The sequence below is a fragment of the Triticum aestivum genome, chromosome 7B, assembly GCF_018294505.1.
Source record: "Triticum aestivum cultivar Chinese Spring chromosome 7B, IWGSC CS RefSeq v2.1, whole genome shotgun sequence".
NCBI lineage: Eukaryota > Viridiplantae > Streptophyta > Magnoliopsida > Poales > Poaceae > Triticum > Triticum aestivum.
The window spans coordinates 592,794,075-592,807,535 of record NC_057813.1 but is presented as its reverse complement, the minus strand read 5'-3'; the positions used below and the strand labels follow the sequence as shown (position 1 = coordinate 592,807,535).

At 43.1% G+C, this 13,461-nt stretch overlaps 1 protein-coding gene across 1 annotated transcript; it reads right to left on the bottom strand.

Moving 5' to 3' along the window:
- Window positions 1-381: 381 nt before the first annotated feature.
- LOC123158219 (putative F-box protein At2g33190) lies at window positions 382-5,365 on the bottom strand. The gene is made up of 2 exons (XM_044576298.1): window positions 4,168-5,365; window positions 382-517 (listed from the first exon to the last, which is right to left on the bottom strand). Exons 1-2 carry the CDS (start codon window positions 5,363-5,365, stop codon window positions 447-449), a joined length of 1,269 nt encoding a protein of 422 aa, XP_044432233.1. The 3' UTR covers window positions 382-446.
- Window positions 5,366-13,461: the final 8,096 nt, after the last annotated feature.

Sequence of the window (13,461 nt, the reverse complement as noted above, 5' to 3'; positions counted from 1 at the left end):
TTGAGATGAGAGGGGGAGTACCTTCAGATAGGAGAGCTCATGGTGTCTGGTGACTCGCGCGAGGTGTCACTCGTGTGTGGTGGCTCTTCTGGGAACGGGAGGGCTGGATGCCCCATTCTAGGTCAGCACCTCCACATGGGCTTGGGCCCTAAGAGATAAGAAGTTGGGCTTGGGCCCATACCGGTTCAACACATTTTATAAGAGCAGACTGTAGCAGGATGAAAATGACCACAATTTATGGAGCAACATCATCTACCTTTATCATACTCATGATACAAATTTTCTTTCAAAGATCACCAAAGCAATATGAGGCTGAAAGCAAAGTAAATAAGGTTCAACGACAACCAGAGACGATAACCAAGCATAAACACTGACACGACGATGGATTTTAACAGGTCCATTAAACTGACTGGTGGCACTCTAGTTGTTGATCTTCTTCTCTGGCCTCATCTGCTTGCTGTTACCACGCTTGTACTTGCAGAAGTTGACACCCCTTGGGTGCAGGCGCACATGGCATCTGTAGGTAAGTAAAAATATTAGAATGTGTAAGATCAGTGTTATTAGACTCACAGGGTTAAATTGTAAATGACTTAAATCATCATAAGAGGCGATCAAGGATTCCATGTATTGCAGTAGATATTGTAGAATAACCAAAAGAATTAAAAAAATCCATATGGCAAACAAAAAGGCCAACAGCCCTGACAGAACAGAAAAATGCAATCAGAATTCAGCATGGAACAAGGAAGGATTCCATGGGAGGCTCACAGTGAAGGCCAAATTTTCATTCTTATTCTTATGAACACACCATGTAAGAAATGTTGTAGTCAGTATAGTCTTATAAGTTGACTTCTTTTCTTCTATGAAAAGGTATCAAAGCTCGGAATCTGCAATTCATTCGCAGCAGCTTGGCTTAATCATATAAAAAACAGAGTTGTCATATTGGATTAACCTTTGTTGGTAAGATTGATGGCAAAACAAAGACAATTCTGCATTCTGAATGAGCGCACGTCTGCTAGGGACGGTGTCAGAGCATCACGGTAAGTGTTAAAACAACCACTGTTGCGTCTTAATCTGATATGCCGCAGCTGATAGTTTCTGCACAAGCTGAAGCACATCTGTTCTCTTCAACAATTTGTGCACAAAGCAAGCTGACAGCTTAAACGATGGCAATTTTGACGCCAATTTGGCATGTAGTTCATATATAATTTCTAAGATTCCTAAGAGTTCTTCATCTGGGGAACTTGCTCGACGGGGGGGAACCTGTTGTCGGGTGGCAGATTGACCGAAGACGCTTGACAGGGATGGTGGCAGCGCGTGCTGAGGCACAACGGCACAGAGAGGGCAGGACCTGGGGACTGGGGCGCCGCCAGTCGAACTTGGATAACCTGCGGCGCGTGCTAGGGCACGACGACACAGCAAGGGCAGGACCAGGGGGCTGTGGGCTCTATCAAAATGGCAGAGAAGAAGTCCAAAAATACCCTTTTGTACCATTTGGGAAATGATGGGGTTGCCCTTCCGTGTGACTGCCAAATCTGCCTGGTACTCCAATGCATGCTTTCGGAGTATCAGGGTACCATAAAAGAGCTAACATAATTTCTTTGTGTTTGATATAAAATCATACATTCAAATAAAGGCAGAATATGTAAGAGACTACGCATTGGGTTAAGGACCGACACTCGCGGAATAAGAGGTTAATGAAGTACTAACAGAACATGTGGCTAAATCGCAAAAATGAGAGAGGGTCATATATGTAACATGAGAAGAGTAATTTTAACATGCTCCCTCTTACTCCCTCTTTTCACATGAGGTAAGAAGGTAAGAGTAAATCAGACCACTATTTAATCAAATCAATGGCTCAGATCTATTATGTACTTTTACCTCTCATGTGAAAAGGGGAGGTAAGAGGCAGCCCGGTGCATGTAGCTCCCGCTTGCGCAGGGTCGGGGAAGGGTCCGACCACTTTGGGTCTATAGTACGCAGCCTTTCCCTACATTTCTGTAAGAGGCTGTTTCCAGGACTTGAACCCGTGACCTCATGGTCACAAGGCAGCAGCTTTACCACTGCGTCAGGTAAGAGGGACCATGCTAAAATTTGCCACAGGAGAAAATAGTAAAAACGACTGATTCATAATGGCCTACCTTTAGGTGACAGTCTGACAGGGAAATGAGCTAGCAACTAACCAGAATATAATAATATGATATATGAGCACTTCTCTCAAATTCTAGTGTTAACTTTTTTTTTGGAATTTTCCATGCAAATTGTATTTATTGTAAAGTAGAATGTGGCAAAAGGTTGCATTGTTTCAAGCAAGCATGAAGACATGGACTATGCAAAGTAACACATAACACGACAATAAACATATTTCCATCGTTACAATGATTGCAAGCATTCCTACAATTTTTTAATCTACAGCAGTAGGTGGTTCTTTTCGGATCCACGCGATAATTCAGTTCCATGTTAAACAGAAGAAAAAACTAACAAGGAGATTTTATCAGAGTAAACAGGTACACGATCAGTCAATCACATGTGGTGTAACCGTGCAAGTGCATTTATAAGCCCTGATAGGCTACTAAGCCTAATTAAGTTAATAGTCAACAAATGATCAGCTTAGCAGTTCACAAGAATTAACGTAACTTCTATGAGAACAGAATATATAAAGATTAAAGAATGAGATGTGTGATTTATGTCAAATGTTGTTGTACATTCGGTTGCAATTTTTGTACTTATTAGTAAACCACTTCTCCAATGAAAACAAAGATAATAATCAGAACAAATATCAAAGAAAACTTAAAATGCAAATAACAGCGAGGTGCACATTTGAACAACTGGATATAAAAGGAAAGACAAATATTAAAGGTACCATCGGCTGAAATTTGCACTCTTTTCTCGAACAACACCAAAATGCTTATAATATTGTCCAGTATTAGAATAAGAACGGCAAGAAGGCACAAAACTGCACAAATTGAAACAGCAAAAGAGAACGAAGGGGCACAAATCTAGAAACTCTAAGCAAATGGAAAAGGAAAACAAAACTCAAAATAAGAAGAAACAAAAAAGGCTAGCTTAACATTAAAAAAATGTTATTTTGTTACATGAATTTCTTACCCGGCCAGACAACATAAATGGTATGCTAAATCATCTTAACCCCCAATGTATTTAGTGGGACATATCCTGCGAAAATGCACATCTTTCCTAAAATTTGAAATACCATTTAAAAAGCACATACAAATTCTCACAAAAGTGTACTATTGTGGAAGAGCATATAGCACCTCCGTGCAAACTTTCTCGAAAGAGAAATCCTTTTACGAAAACAAAACAAGACAAAATAGGCCAATAGTGTCAAAGCATAGTTTTAATTTTAGTACACTATTCACATTCGGTTTTCTTTTCTGTAGCACACAAAGTACACTGGATTTGAAGTTTCAAATTGGCATGAATGTACAAAACGCCCTTACAAAGTATGAGAGTTATTTTGAGAATTTTAAGATACTTGCACGTGTGCTTTTCTTATTGTATTTTCACATTATCAAAACATGCCCATTTTCACAGGATACGTACCACCATCTTTTATATTCTTCCTAGTTTGTTTTATAGTTATCGTATGGAGTTTGTGTGTGATCATGGCAGTACTGTAAAGGGTTAACGCACATTTGTCCATTGTATCCAGAATTCTGGATTATCTGCCATCCATATAAGTATTATTTACTCCATACATATTCGGAAATATAACACTGATATTGTCAATTAGATCTAGATTATCTTGCATCTGTCTGGAGACTATTCACACTTTATAGTTTCCTATTTCCCCAATATGAGTTGGCGGCTTCATGATAGCCTATTTGTTAGGTGAGAATGCAACGTTTCTTCTATAACACTTGGCCAGACAAGCACAACATCATAAAAAATGTATCAAAGCCAACCTATAAACCTCATCACGTTTCATGTCATTTAGCAAAAACAACACATGACTAACATGGTAATCTTAGCCAAAGGGGTTTAAGAAATCCAACATAACCAAATGCTGAAGCTATTCTGAACATCCAATACAGACCCAGACAAGGGGAACACACTTAAGGTTAGAAGTGCAATTCTCTTATTCTGTGAGAAGCAGATTTCAAAATACTAAAAATAATATCAGGAAAAGTACTGTTTGAAAATGAAATATACCTGCTTTTGCAAGATTGGGTGTGAACCATATGGGAGGGAACCACGTCCGCCAGGGTTCAGGATCAACCAAATTGGTTCTGGTATCATTTTCCAAGTCGTACACTCCTATGTCACGTGGATCATCTTTGCCGCTGAGTAATTCATCGTGATCATCATGAGTAAAATATAGATGGTTTGCCATCAAGCTTGGATGATCCTTTGCGCTAAAGCAAGATGTTGTGCTTTTCCCAGTAAACAATGCATATTCACCTATCCCTCTCATCTTGACACGCTTCAGCTCAACAAAATCAACCTTGTACACTTCATAAGCAGTGACATACGTCTCACCATCTGGTTGTTCAGGATCCAAACTCTCCTCCTTAATGATTTGGAGGACATCTCCCCATGGTGCCTGAACAACGTAGCACTTCTGGACCATCCGAACTAGATTTGGTAAAATCCTTCTGTGGACGACAGATGGTCCGTTCAAATCAAACACATCAATTGCGCCTGCCGCAGTCATTGCGTAGAAACAGCCATCATGGTGTATGCAATCTGCGTAGAAACTATGCATGTGGAGCCAGTTCCAGTGAGCATCTCCCACTTTGGCAAACGAGAGCTGCGCGTACGGCTGATGGATGAGCATGACAGTGCATTGCCCTGCCGATGGATCGGACGACAAAGTCGCCTTCAGATAGACCAGATCTCCATACCTATCCAAAGGGCATGCATAGGGTGTATCCTCCACCCTCGGAAGCTCTCCGTCATAGAAAGACAGCTTGTACTTTTTAAGAATCCCGTCTTCGTTTATGATAGGTTTAACATGCTCCATGGTTGTCACAGGAGGGAGTGTAATCTTGTCACCGGTGATAGGGTTGAGAAGCATCAGGTCAGACTTCTCATCGATGGTGACTAGCCATCCATGTGATGAACCAATCCAGGTGCTGATGGGAGGTTCAGGGAGGGGCATGGAGTAGGCCTTCCGTTCGGAGAGACTGTACATGCCAAGAGCCTTCGCACCGGCGGCCTCGGTGCAATAGAGTAGGCAGGGGGTCTGGCGACTGGGGTAGACGCCGCTGCGGCGGACCGTGGAGTATGCCTTCTGCCAGAATGTGCAGACGGCGGCGGATCGGAGGAGGTCCGGGCAGTCCAGCAACTGGAATATGCTGATCAATATGTCCGCTGGTAACCCGGACCAATCTGGAGCTGGAGCTTCCATTGTGGATAGACAGAGACAAATACCACAGCTTCAGAGTAAGTCGACTCCAATCACGCGGGCGGCCGGAGCTGCAAATCAACCACCCCTTCGTCCCTTCCCTCGGGAGACACCGGGAAAACCCTCGCTGCCGGCCCTCCTCTCTCCTCCTCTCGCGCTCCCGCCACCTGAGGTGCCGCCGGAGAAGCCGCGGCGGGCGGGAAAGGTAGCGGAGGGGATCGTCTCCCGCGCGCGGCCGTGGGCGGGATCCGGTGGTGGCGTGTGGCGATCTGCGGCGTTGCGGCGGCGGCGGGCTCGCCCTGGTGACGTGGGAGGTCAGGTCCGGCCCGCCCCGAGCTCGTGGTGCTGGTTCTTCGTTGCGCGAGGCCCTTCTATGGGGCTGGCCCAGGCCGGCCGGCGGCGCAGGTACGGCTGTGCAGGGCTCCGGCGACCGGCGGTAATGGTGCTTGTGCTTGGATTTGGGGATGGGTGGCGGGAGCTCCTAACCGGCGCCTTAAGCGCCGGTTCAGGAAGCTGGCGCTCACAGCCGCCCCTGCTGGGCCGGCCCACGACACGGCTTCTATACCACAAAAAAAATACCCTTAAAAAGTGTTGCTACCGTGAGGATTCGACCACGCGACCTCCAGTACATGTTCCAGTCGACTAACCACTAGTGCAACCAATCGATCACGTATATTTTCAGCGCGCATGAGTTAAGAATAATTAAAGTCGCGCTATTTATTGCGCACAGATTTTGGGAAACGTAATTTTTTCGGGACGAAATTTGAAAATTCACAGATTTCAAAAAAATCACGAATTGAAAAGGTTAACGAACTAAAACAATCATTGATTTTAAAAAGTTCATCAATTTTGTAAAATAGTTCATCAATATCAAAAAAATGTGTTCAAATTTTAAAAAAGTTCAACGAATTTGAAAAATGTTCATCAAATTTGAAAATAAGTTCATCAAAATTGGAAAAACTTCATCAAATTTTTAGAAAATAATCGAATTTGAAAAAAGTTCTTCGAAATCTAGAAAAGGTTCATCGAAATCTAGAAAAAGTTCATTGAAATTGAAAAAAGTTCATGGAAATTTAAAAAATGTATTTTTCGTTTTTTTCGTGATTTCAAAATGTGTTCATAGTTTTCCAAATTTGTTCACTTTTTCAAATTTTGTTCACTATTTTAAATTGTTCAGTGTACATAAAAAATGTTCAATGGGTATTTAAATGGTTTTTCAGTGCATATCACAAATTTGTTCACTGTGTAGTTAAAAATTGTTCAGATTATATTACAAAAATGTTCAATGTATAAAAGTTGTTCATCTTATATCAAAAAAAATGTATAAATATGTTTTAAATTATTTCAATGTATATCACAAAAATGTTCGCTGTGTAGTTAAAAATTGTTCATCGTACACCGAAAAAATGTTCAGTGTATATTTGAAAATCGCTCATCGTATATACTTTTTTGTTCAGGTTCTCAATTATTGTTGACGTTTTTAAAAAATCATGGAATTTGAAATTTTTCATCGAATTTTAAAAAAAGTTCATCGATTTGATAAAGGTTCATCAAATTTGAAAAAGAAATTGCACATCTACGAAAAAAAGAAAAAGGAATAAAGAAAAGAGAAATGAGAAAAGAGCAGGAAAAAGGAGAAAAAATCTCGCGACCTGGAGAAACAATAAAAGAGGGAAAAGAGGTTTGCAAACAGCAAGTGGTTCTTTGCCTAGTGGTAACTGCGCTGATGTCTAAACTAAACATCCCAAGTTCGAACCACTGCACTCACGCTTTTTTGATTGATGCAGTTTTAACAGAAAAGAAGAAATGGGCCGGCCCAGCCTGGCGCGGGGGGTATGCGCCCGTTTGCGTGCAGCGAAGAAACGGGCGCAACGGGCGCCGTTTAGGATTTGCCATGGGTGACGGGGTCTCTGGGTGTGTCCTCTGTTGCCACGCGGGCCGGCCCGCAGACACGGAATTTTGGCCCGGTACACATGCCCGAGCCCAACAGCAACTGTCTGAATCCCTCAAAAAAAAAGCAACTGTCTGACCTGATGGAACAAAGCGGGCCCATCAGCAACACGCGATTGAAAAGGACCGGGCCAGCCTTCGACCCGCCATGGAACAAAGCGGACCTTCAAAGCAAGGCCGGGCATGGCACGCCCCTTTAATTTTCGTGTTGGAATGACTCGACGCGACACAATGGCCCATCCGACTTGTAACTATGTTTTTTTCTCTATTTTTTTTAGATTTTTCAATATTTTTGTTAAATTTTACATTTCCTGTATTCTTCTGAAGTTTTAGAAAATAAAAGGCCCGAAAGGCCAAAAAGCAACTCAGGTGGCCTTTTATAACTTGCGTGCTGGACCGATCCCTGTGGCCAGGCCTTCAGGCCGGCACAACACAACCCTTTTACAGCGGGGTCGTGCTGTGCCGATGGCCTGGTTGGCATTAGAGGCCTGCTACCCTAACCGCTTAGCATGTGTTGGCGTTGTCCCGATGGGGCGGGCGGGTGATTTGTGGACGCCGGTGATCCCCGTTCCCGACCAGTGCCACCGGTGAGGGGTTGGATCCAATCAGGATCTGACCCAGTGCTGGAGGTTTTCGTGTGTGGTCCGTCTTAAACGTTGCATGTCCATGTTTGTCGTGTGTTCTTACTGTGGCGAAGAGTCGGCTTTGGAAGCCAAGGCGACGACCCTGGGTGGTGAGGCTGCACGTTTAGCTTTACGGCAGGCAGCGGTGGTGGCTCCTCTTGGCTTTGTTGTAGCAAAGGGAGGGGTGAAGGGTGAATCTGATGTCATCGTGGCTTCGGCGGTGGCGACCTCCTGGTCTAGATTTGAAGGCCTTGCACGGATGATCGCACCCCGCTCGCGTGTTGGTCAAGAGTCCACTGGTGGCAGTTGTGTGGGTCAAGCACTCCGGCACAGGCAGCAGCGTCACCTAGGGGTGTCGCTTCTCTCTTTCGGCATTGATATGCGTGTGTCTCTTGGCGATGAAGTCAAGTCCATGGTGATGACAGTAGGGCGTCTCGCACCAAAAGTGCTCTGCCACCACCGTCCTTGGGGCTGAATGGGCTTTGTTGACGGACGCCTCTGGTGGTGCTAAAGCGAGTAGGTGGGAAAAAGTGGGGTGGCGGGGGGAGGGGGAATTCAAGAGAAAATTGTACTTGTACATTAGAACAACTGAAGAAGATGTTTTATCCATAATAAATTCAAAATAGAAAAAGCCTGACAAATATCAAAGGACCTGGGTTGAAATTTGCACTCTTTTTTTCTTTGAAGAGCATCAAAATGCGTGTCATATTGTACTCCCTCCGGTCCTTTTTAGTCTGCATATAACTTTTGTATGAAGTCAAATTATCTCTACTTGTACAAAATTTATAGAAAAAAGTATCAACATTCACAATGACAAATCAATATTGTTAGGTTCATTATGAAATGTAGTTTCATAGTATATATTTGCAATTGTAAATGTTGATAGTTTTAAATATAGATTTGGTCAAACTTTTTAATGTTTGACTTGACCCAATTCTAATATGCGAAGTAAAAAGGACTGGAGGAAGTATTAGAAGAAGGCGAAGAAGGGCAAAATTGTAAAATTGAAACACCCTAAAAAACAGAGGAACAAATCTAATGACTCTAACCAAAAAGATAAGACAGGCAAAGCTAAAAAAAGGAATAAGCAAAAAGGCTAGCCTAACATAAAAGAAATGCATATGTGTGGTTTCAAAGATTCACACAGGACAGACAACATAATTGACATGCTTTTTTTAACACATAATTTATATGATAAATCATCTTAACCCCCGCCATATCTAAGGGCATATCCCACGAAAATGCACATCTTTCTTAAAATTTTAAAAATATCATTTAAAAGACACATGAAAATTCTCACAAAATGGTGGCGTGGCTCGGGAATCATCCTTCACTTTCACCCCTGAAGTGCCACCTGGGCCGCCTTCATCTTTTACTGGCCGATGCCATGACACTAACACATTGCTCGACGTGCCTCTCATGGCGATCATGGCTAGCAACGCACCAGTGGTCATGCTGGTGCTGATCCCATGGGCGCCACCAACTTTGAGCCCATCTCTGACCCTTCGACATCTCTGTCACTCCATTTCCCTTTGCCATCTTGCTCTGCCTGCTCCACCGGTGAAATCGATTGCCCAACCAATGGTGGTCGCGGATGCAGCTGTCACCCACCTAGACCCACCACTGCATGCGCCGCCTCCGCCTGCCGATCCTACCCTAGAGCATGAGCCCAGGGAGCCATCACACAAATGTGTCAGGCGAAGCAACGGTCGGCGTGCCAAGATGGCTTCTGACTCGGGCATCAAGGCAAGACCCATCTTGCGCAAACTATTCTACGTTTTCATGACCATATGAAGGCCATGCAAGCCAAGGCCAAGAAATCCAAGCATCTAGCGGACGCTATCGTCAATGCAAAACTCTACAACAAGGATGGTTTCGTCGATATCGAAGACCCTTTCATCTCCAACTGCCTTTGCTGCCATCGGCCATCGCCAAGGTGTGCGGCGCGACACCCGGACACATTACCGATCTTGTGTCTGCCTCATGCTTAGTCATACCATGCCTCCCGTGTCACTATGGAGGCCACCCCTAAGAGGGGTGTTTTGGCTTCTCGCTTCGTCTCTCGGCCCAGTGGAACAAATCGGCATATGCACCTCGCTTTTGGATGGTGTCCACCCTGACGATCTACTTTTTTAAGCTTAAGGTTTCATTTCCTCACAACTTTTAATCCTTGTAATCTCGAATTCTTAGTGCTACTTATTTGTGTTAGTCGCCCGATTATATCCTGGAATGTACTAGGCCTCGGTGAAAATGACAAACGCGCTGACATCTTTTCGGCTCAACGCCTCTCGATTGTGCTCTTTCAAGAAACCAAACTGCTAGATTCTTTTGTAGCCGAAATTAGATCATTTTTTAGGCTTCTAGGATTCTCACGATTACCTCTGAGCCATCGACACCATTGGTGGGTTACTTTTCATTGTAAATTCAAGTCCTTTTTCCTAACCAGCCGCACACATCACCAATTGTTTTCATCTCTCATGCTCTCCTACCTGGCCTCACAATCAGACTTAATGATTACCAACATTTACGATCCTTCCACCCGACCTCAAAACATTATTTCTTAAATAAACAAATAAACATTGCACCACCTCGCCCCTTATCTTTTCATTATTGTTGTCGACCTGCTGCAATGTATGGTGGAATAAGCATTCGTACCTCAAATCTTTTGTCACACACCTACAAAACCTCTGCTCCCCCTACAATACGTGAACGATACACTCATTATTGCCGCACTCACCCTAAAGTGTTCCTTGATGACTTTGCCCTCGTAACTATCCTCTCAATCTCTTGTGTTACTTATATACGTCGAAATTGTAATTTCTCTAGTCATGCTTTGGCAAACTTTGGTAGGACTCCGGGTAGAACTATGGTGTGGCTTGGGTCTGGACCAAAGGATGTTTTGGATGCTGTCGAGGGTGATGTAACCTTCATTGACTAATACATGAATTATTTCGCAAAAAAAAACTATCCTCTCAATAAACTTCCGTAAAACCGCATATCTTCCAATCCACTCAGAACATGCATTGACCGCGCTAATTGCCACGGTCGTTACATGCTAACATGAAGCCTTTCCTCTACTATACTTAGGTTTGCCTCTGTCGCCCACAAAACTACCAACCTCTGCCTTTGTCCCCATCATATACAACTTCCGAAGATATCTCCTTGGTTGGGTTACTAGATTGCAATCATGGGGGAGGGGGGGCACATTTGGCTCTTCAATTCTTGACGCTCTAGAGTTTTTTATGTCTGCTTTTCATCTTCCCAAAAAGGGTTTCAAAACTTTAGACGCTTTGCACAAGCATTTTTTCTGGTCTAACGATGAAACTTGCACAGGAGCAAAATGTTTTATTGCATGAAAAGTGTTTGCAACAACCTACCACCATAACTACTCGATAAATATTGTTGATAAATTTTCAAACCATCCATCATTTGAAGACTGTCAATCAACAACTATCCACCTTACTCGACATTACAACATTATTAGAAATAAATAATAATGGCCTTTCAACCATTTTCCGGCTAGATTGTTGGTTGCTAAACACGCCACTACATAAAGCCTTCCCACACCTCTTTTCACACTCCAAAAATGACAAGGTTCTAGCAGCTACTATTTTGCAATTTGGCTTGCTGACTAACCTTCAAAACCTTTTTACTTTTCCTGCTTCTCACGAGTTGGCTATTCTGTTGTCTCTCATGCATGATTTCCAATCTAGCGAGCTGAACGGCGAGCGGCCTCTCATCCATGGATTGCCTTTCCTATTGAAGAACGCCTACAATGACATCATCCACGAGCTTCACATCTACACCAACTATGATTACATTTGGTCATCCAAAGTTCCCGTCAAGGTCAAGATCTTTGGATGGCTACTTTTCAGGGACATGCTCAACTCCAAGGAAAATTTGCATCACATGCACATCATCGACTCTTCTGCCTACCCTAGGTGTGATGCCCCTTATGAAAATGCTGCCCACATATCTCTTCAATGTACACCGCCGCTCTGGTGCAGATTCACATGGGGATCATGATGCCTATCTCTCTCGTCCGTCTTTGGGAGACTGCATCGCCTCCTGGATTCGAACCCAACATCTGACCTTTTGTTGCGCTGACCATCCTCTGGAAAATATGGGTCTCTCTTCATACTCTCATCTTCCGCGACGACCAACATCTACCAAGGATCACAATCAGGAATATTGTTTTTTATTTTTCCCTTTGGATTTTTAGGTTTAAAGACAATGTGTCATGTGATGCTGCCAGGTCTCGCAACTTTACCTCTTCTCTCGACTTGATCCTCTGTTGTAATATAACAAGAATGTCGTTTGGCTGGTGATATTATATTCAGGTGGGGAAACTCTCCCCCCGGCGACAGTTCAAAATAAAAACAATTTCACCATTGCCAGAGCTAATAAGGGCAATCCCCAAAATTTATTCCGCAAGAATCATTCAAAAAACCCTAAACATGTAGTTGGGTTCTTCCGTTTCCTATGTGTGAACTCTGTCATGCGGGAGTGGCTATGCGTGTGTTTTGCATATCACAGTTCACAGTACCAAGGAGTATTGTGCTTAAATTCACCGACCATCAGACAACTAGAAGGTGCAATGTACCGAATGGCGAATGATGCATCGCTACTACGCCATCGGATAGGAAAGATGATTCCCTCTGTTTCAAAATAATTGATGTTCTAAGATTTTCCCAAGTCAAACGTTATTAAGTTTGATCTAGTCTATAGAAAACCCACAAAGATCTACGATATCAAATGTATATACATGGTATATAATATGAAAAATCATTTCATAACGAATCTAATGAAGTAAATTTGGTGTAGATGTCGATATGTTTTTATACAAACTTGGTCAAGCTTAATAAAGTTTGACTTACGACAATCCTAAAACTTCAATTATTTAAACAGAAAAAGTATATAGTTTTAAACACAAATATGAAATAGCTGCAGAGAACAGCCAAAAGGCGCAAAAATGCATTAGGAAGCGGTCATACACCACGGAATAAGTAGTACTCCCTCCGTCCCAAAATAATTGTCGTGTACTAAAACCACGACAAGTATTTTGGAGCGGAGGGAGTAGTACGATAGATTTTAAACCATATATAGTCTAACTGAAATCATCAAAACTTCATAAGAATGCAGATCCTTAAGAGCAAAAACACTCTTATATTATAAGATGAAGGAGTAAAACCTACTCCCTCTTTAAACTAATATAAGAGCATTTAGATTACTACTTTAGTATTCCAAACACTTTTATATTAGTTTACGGAGGGAGTAAAAGGCAGCGTTGCTGATGAGGACTGGCTCTTCTGTGTGGGCTCAACCAGCGGCGGCGCTGGGGGTCTTCCTGGGTATTCCCTAGAATACCCAAGATTTAGGCCCAATTTTTTTTCAATATACATGTGTTAGTATTGGCCCAGTCCAACCAAAGGACAAAGCGAACCACGCAGCGAGCCAGACAGACGACCGAACGGTGTCTGGTTGGTAGCGCGACTCATGCGGGCGAGGAGCCAAGCAGGCGAGTGC

What these genes read in the sequence shown, in the direction of transcription:
- LOC123158219 (XM_044576298.1), bottom strand. Translation starts at nt 5,365, where the DNA reads ATGGAAGCTCCAGCTCCAGATTGGTCCGGGTTACCAGCGGACATATTG. An exon ending in ACCCAATCTTGCAAAAGCAG is followed by an intron (nt 518 to 4,167) that starts GTATATTTCATT and finishes ACTTACCTACAG; the next exon opens with ATGCCATGTGCGCCTGCACC.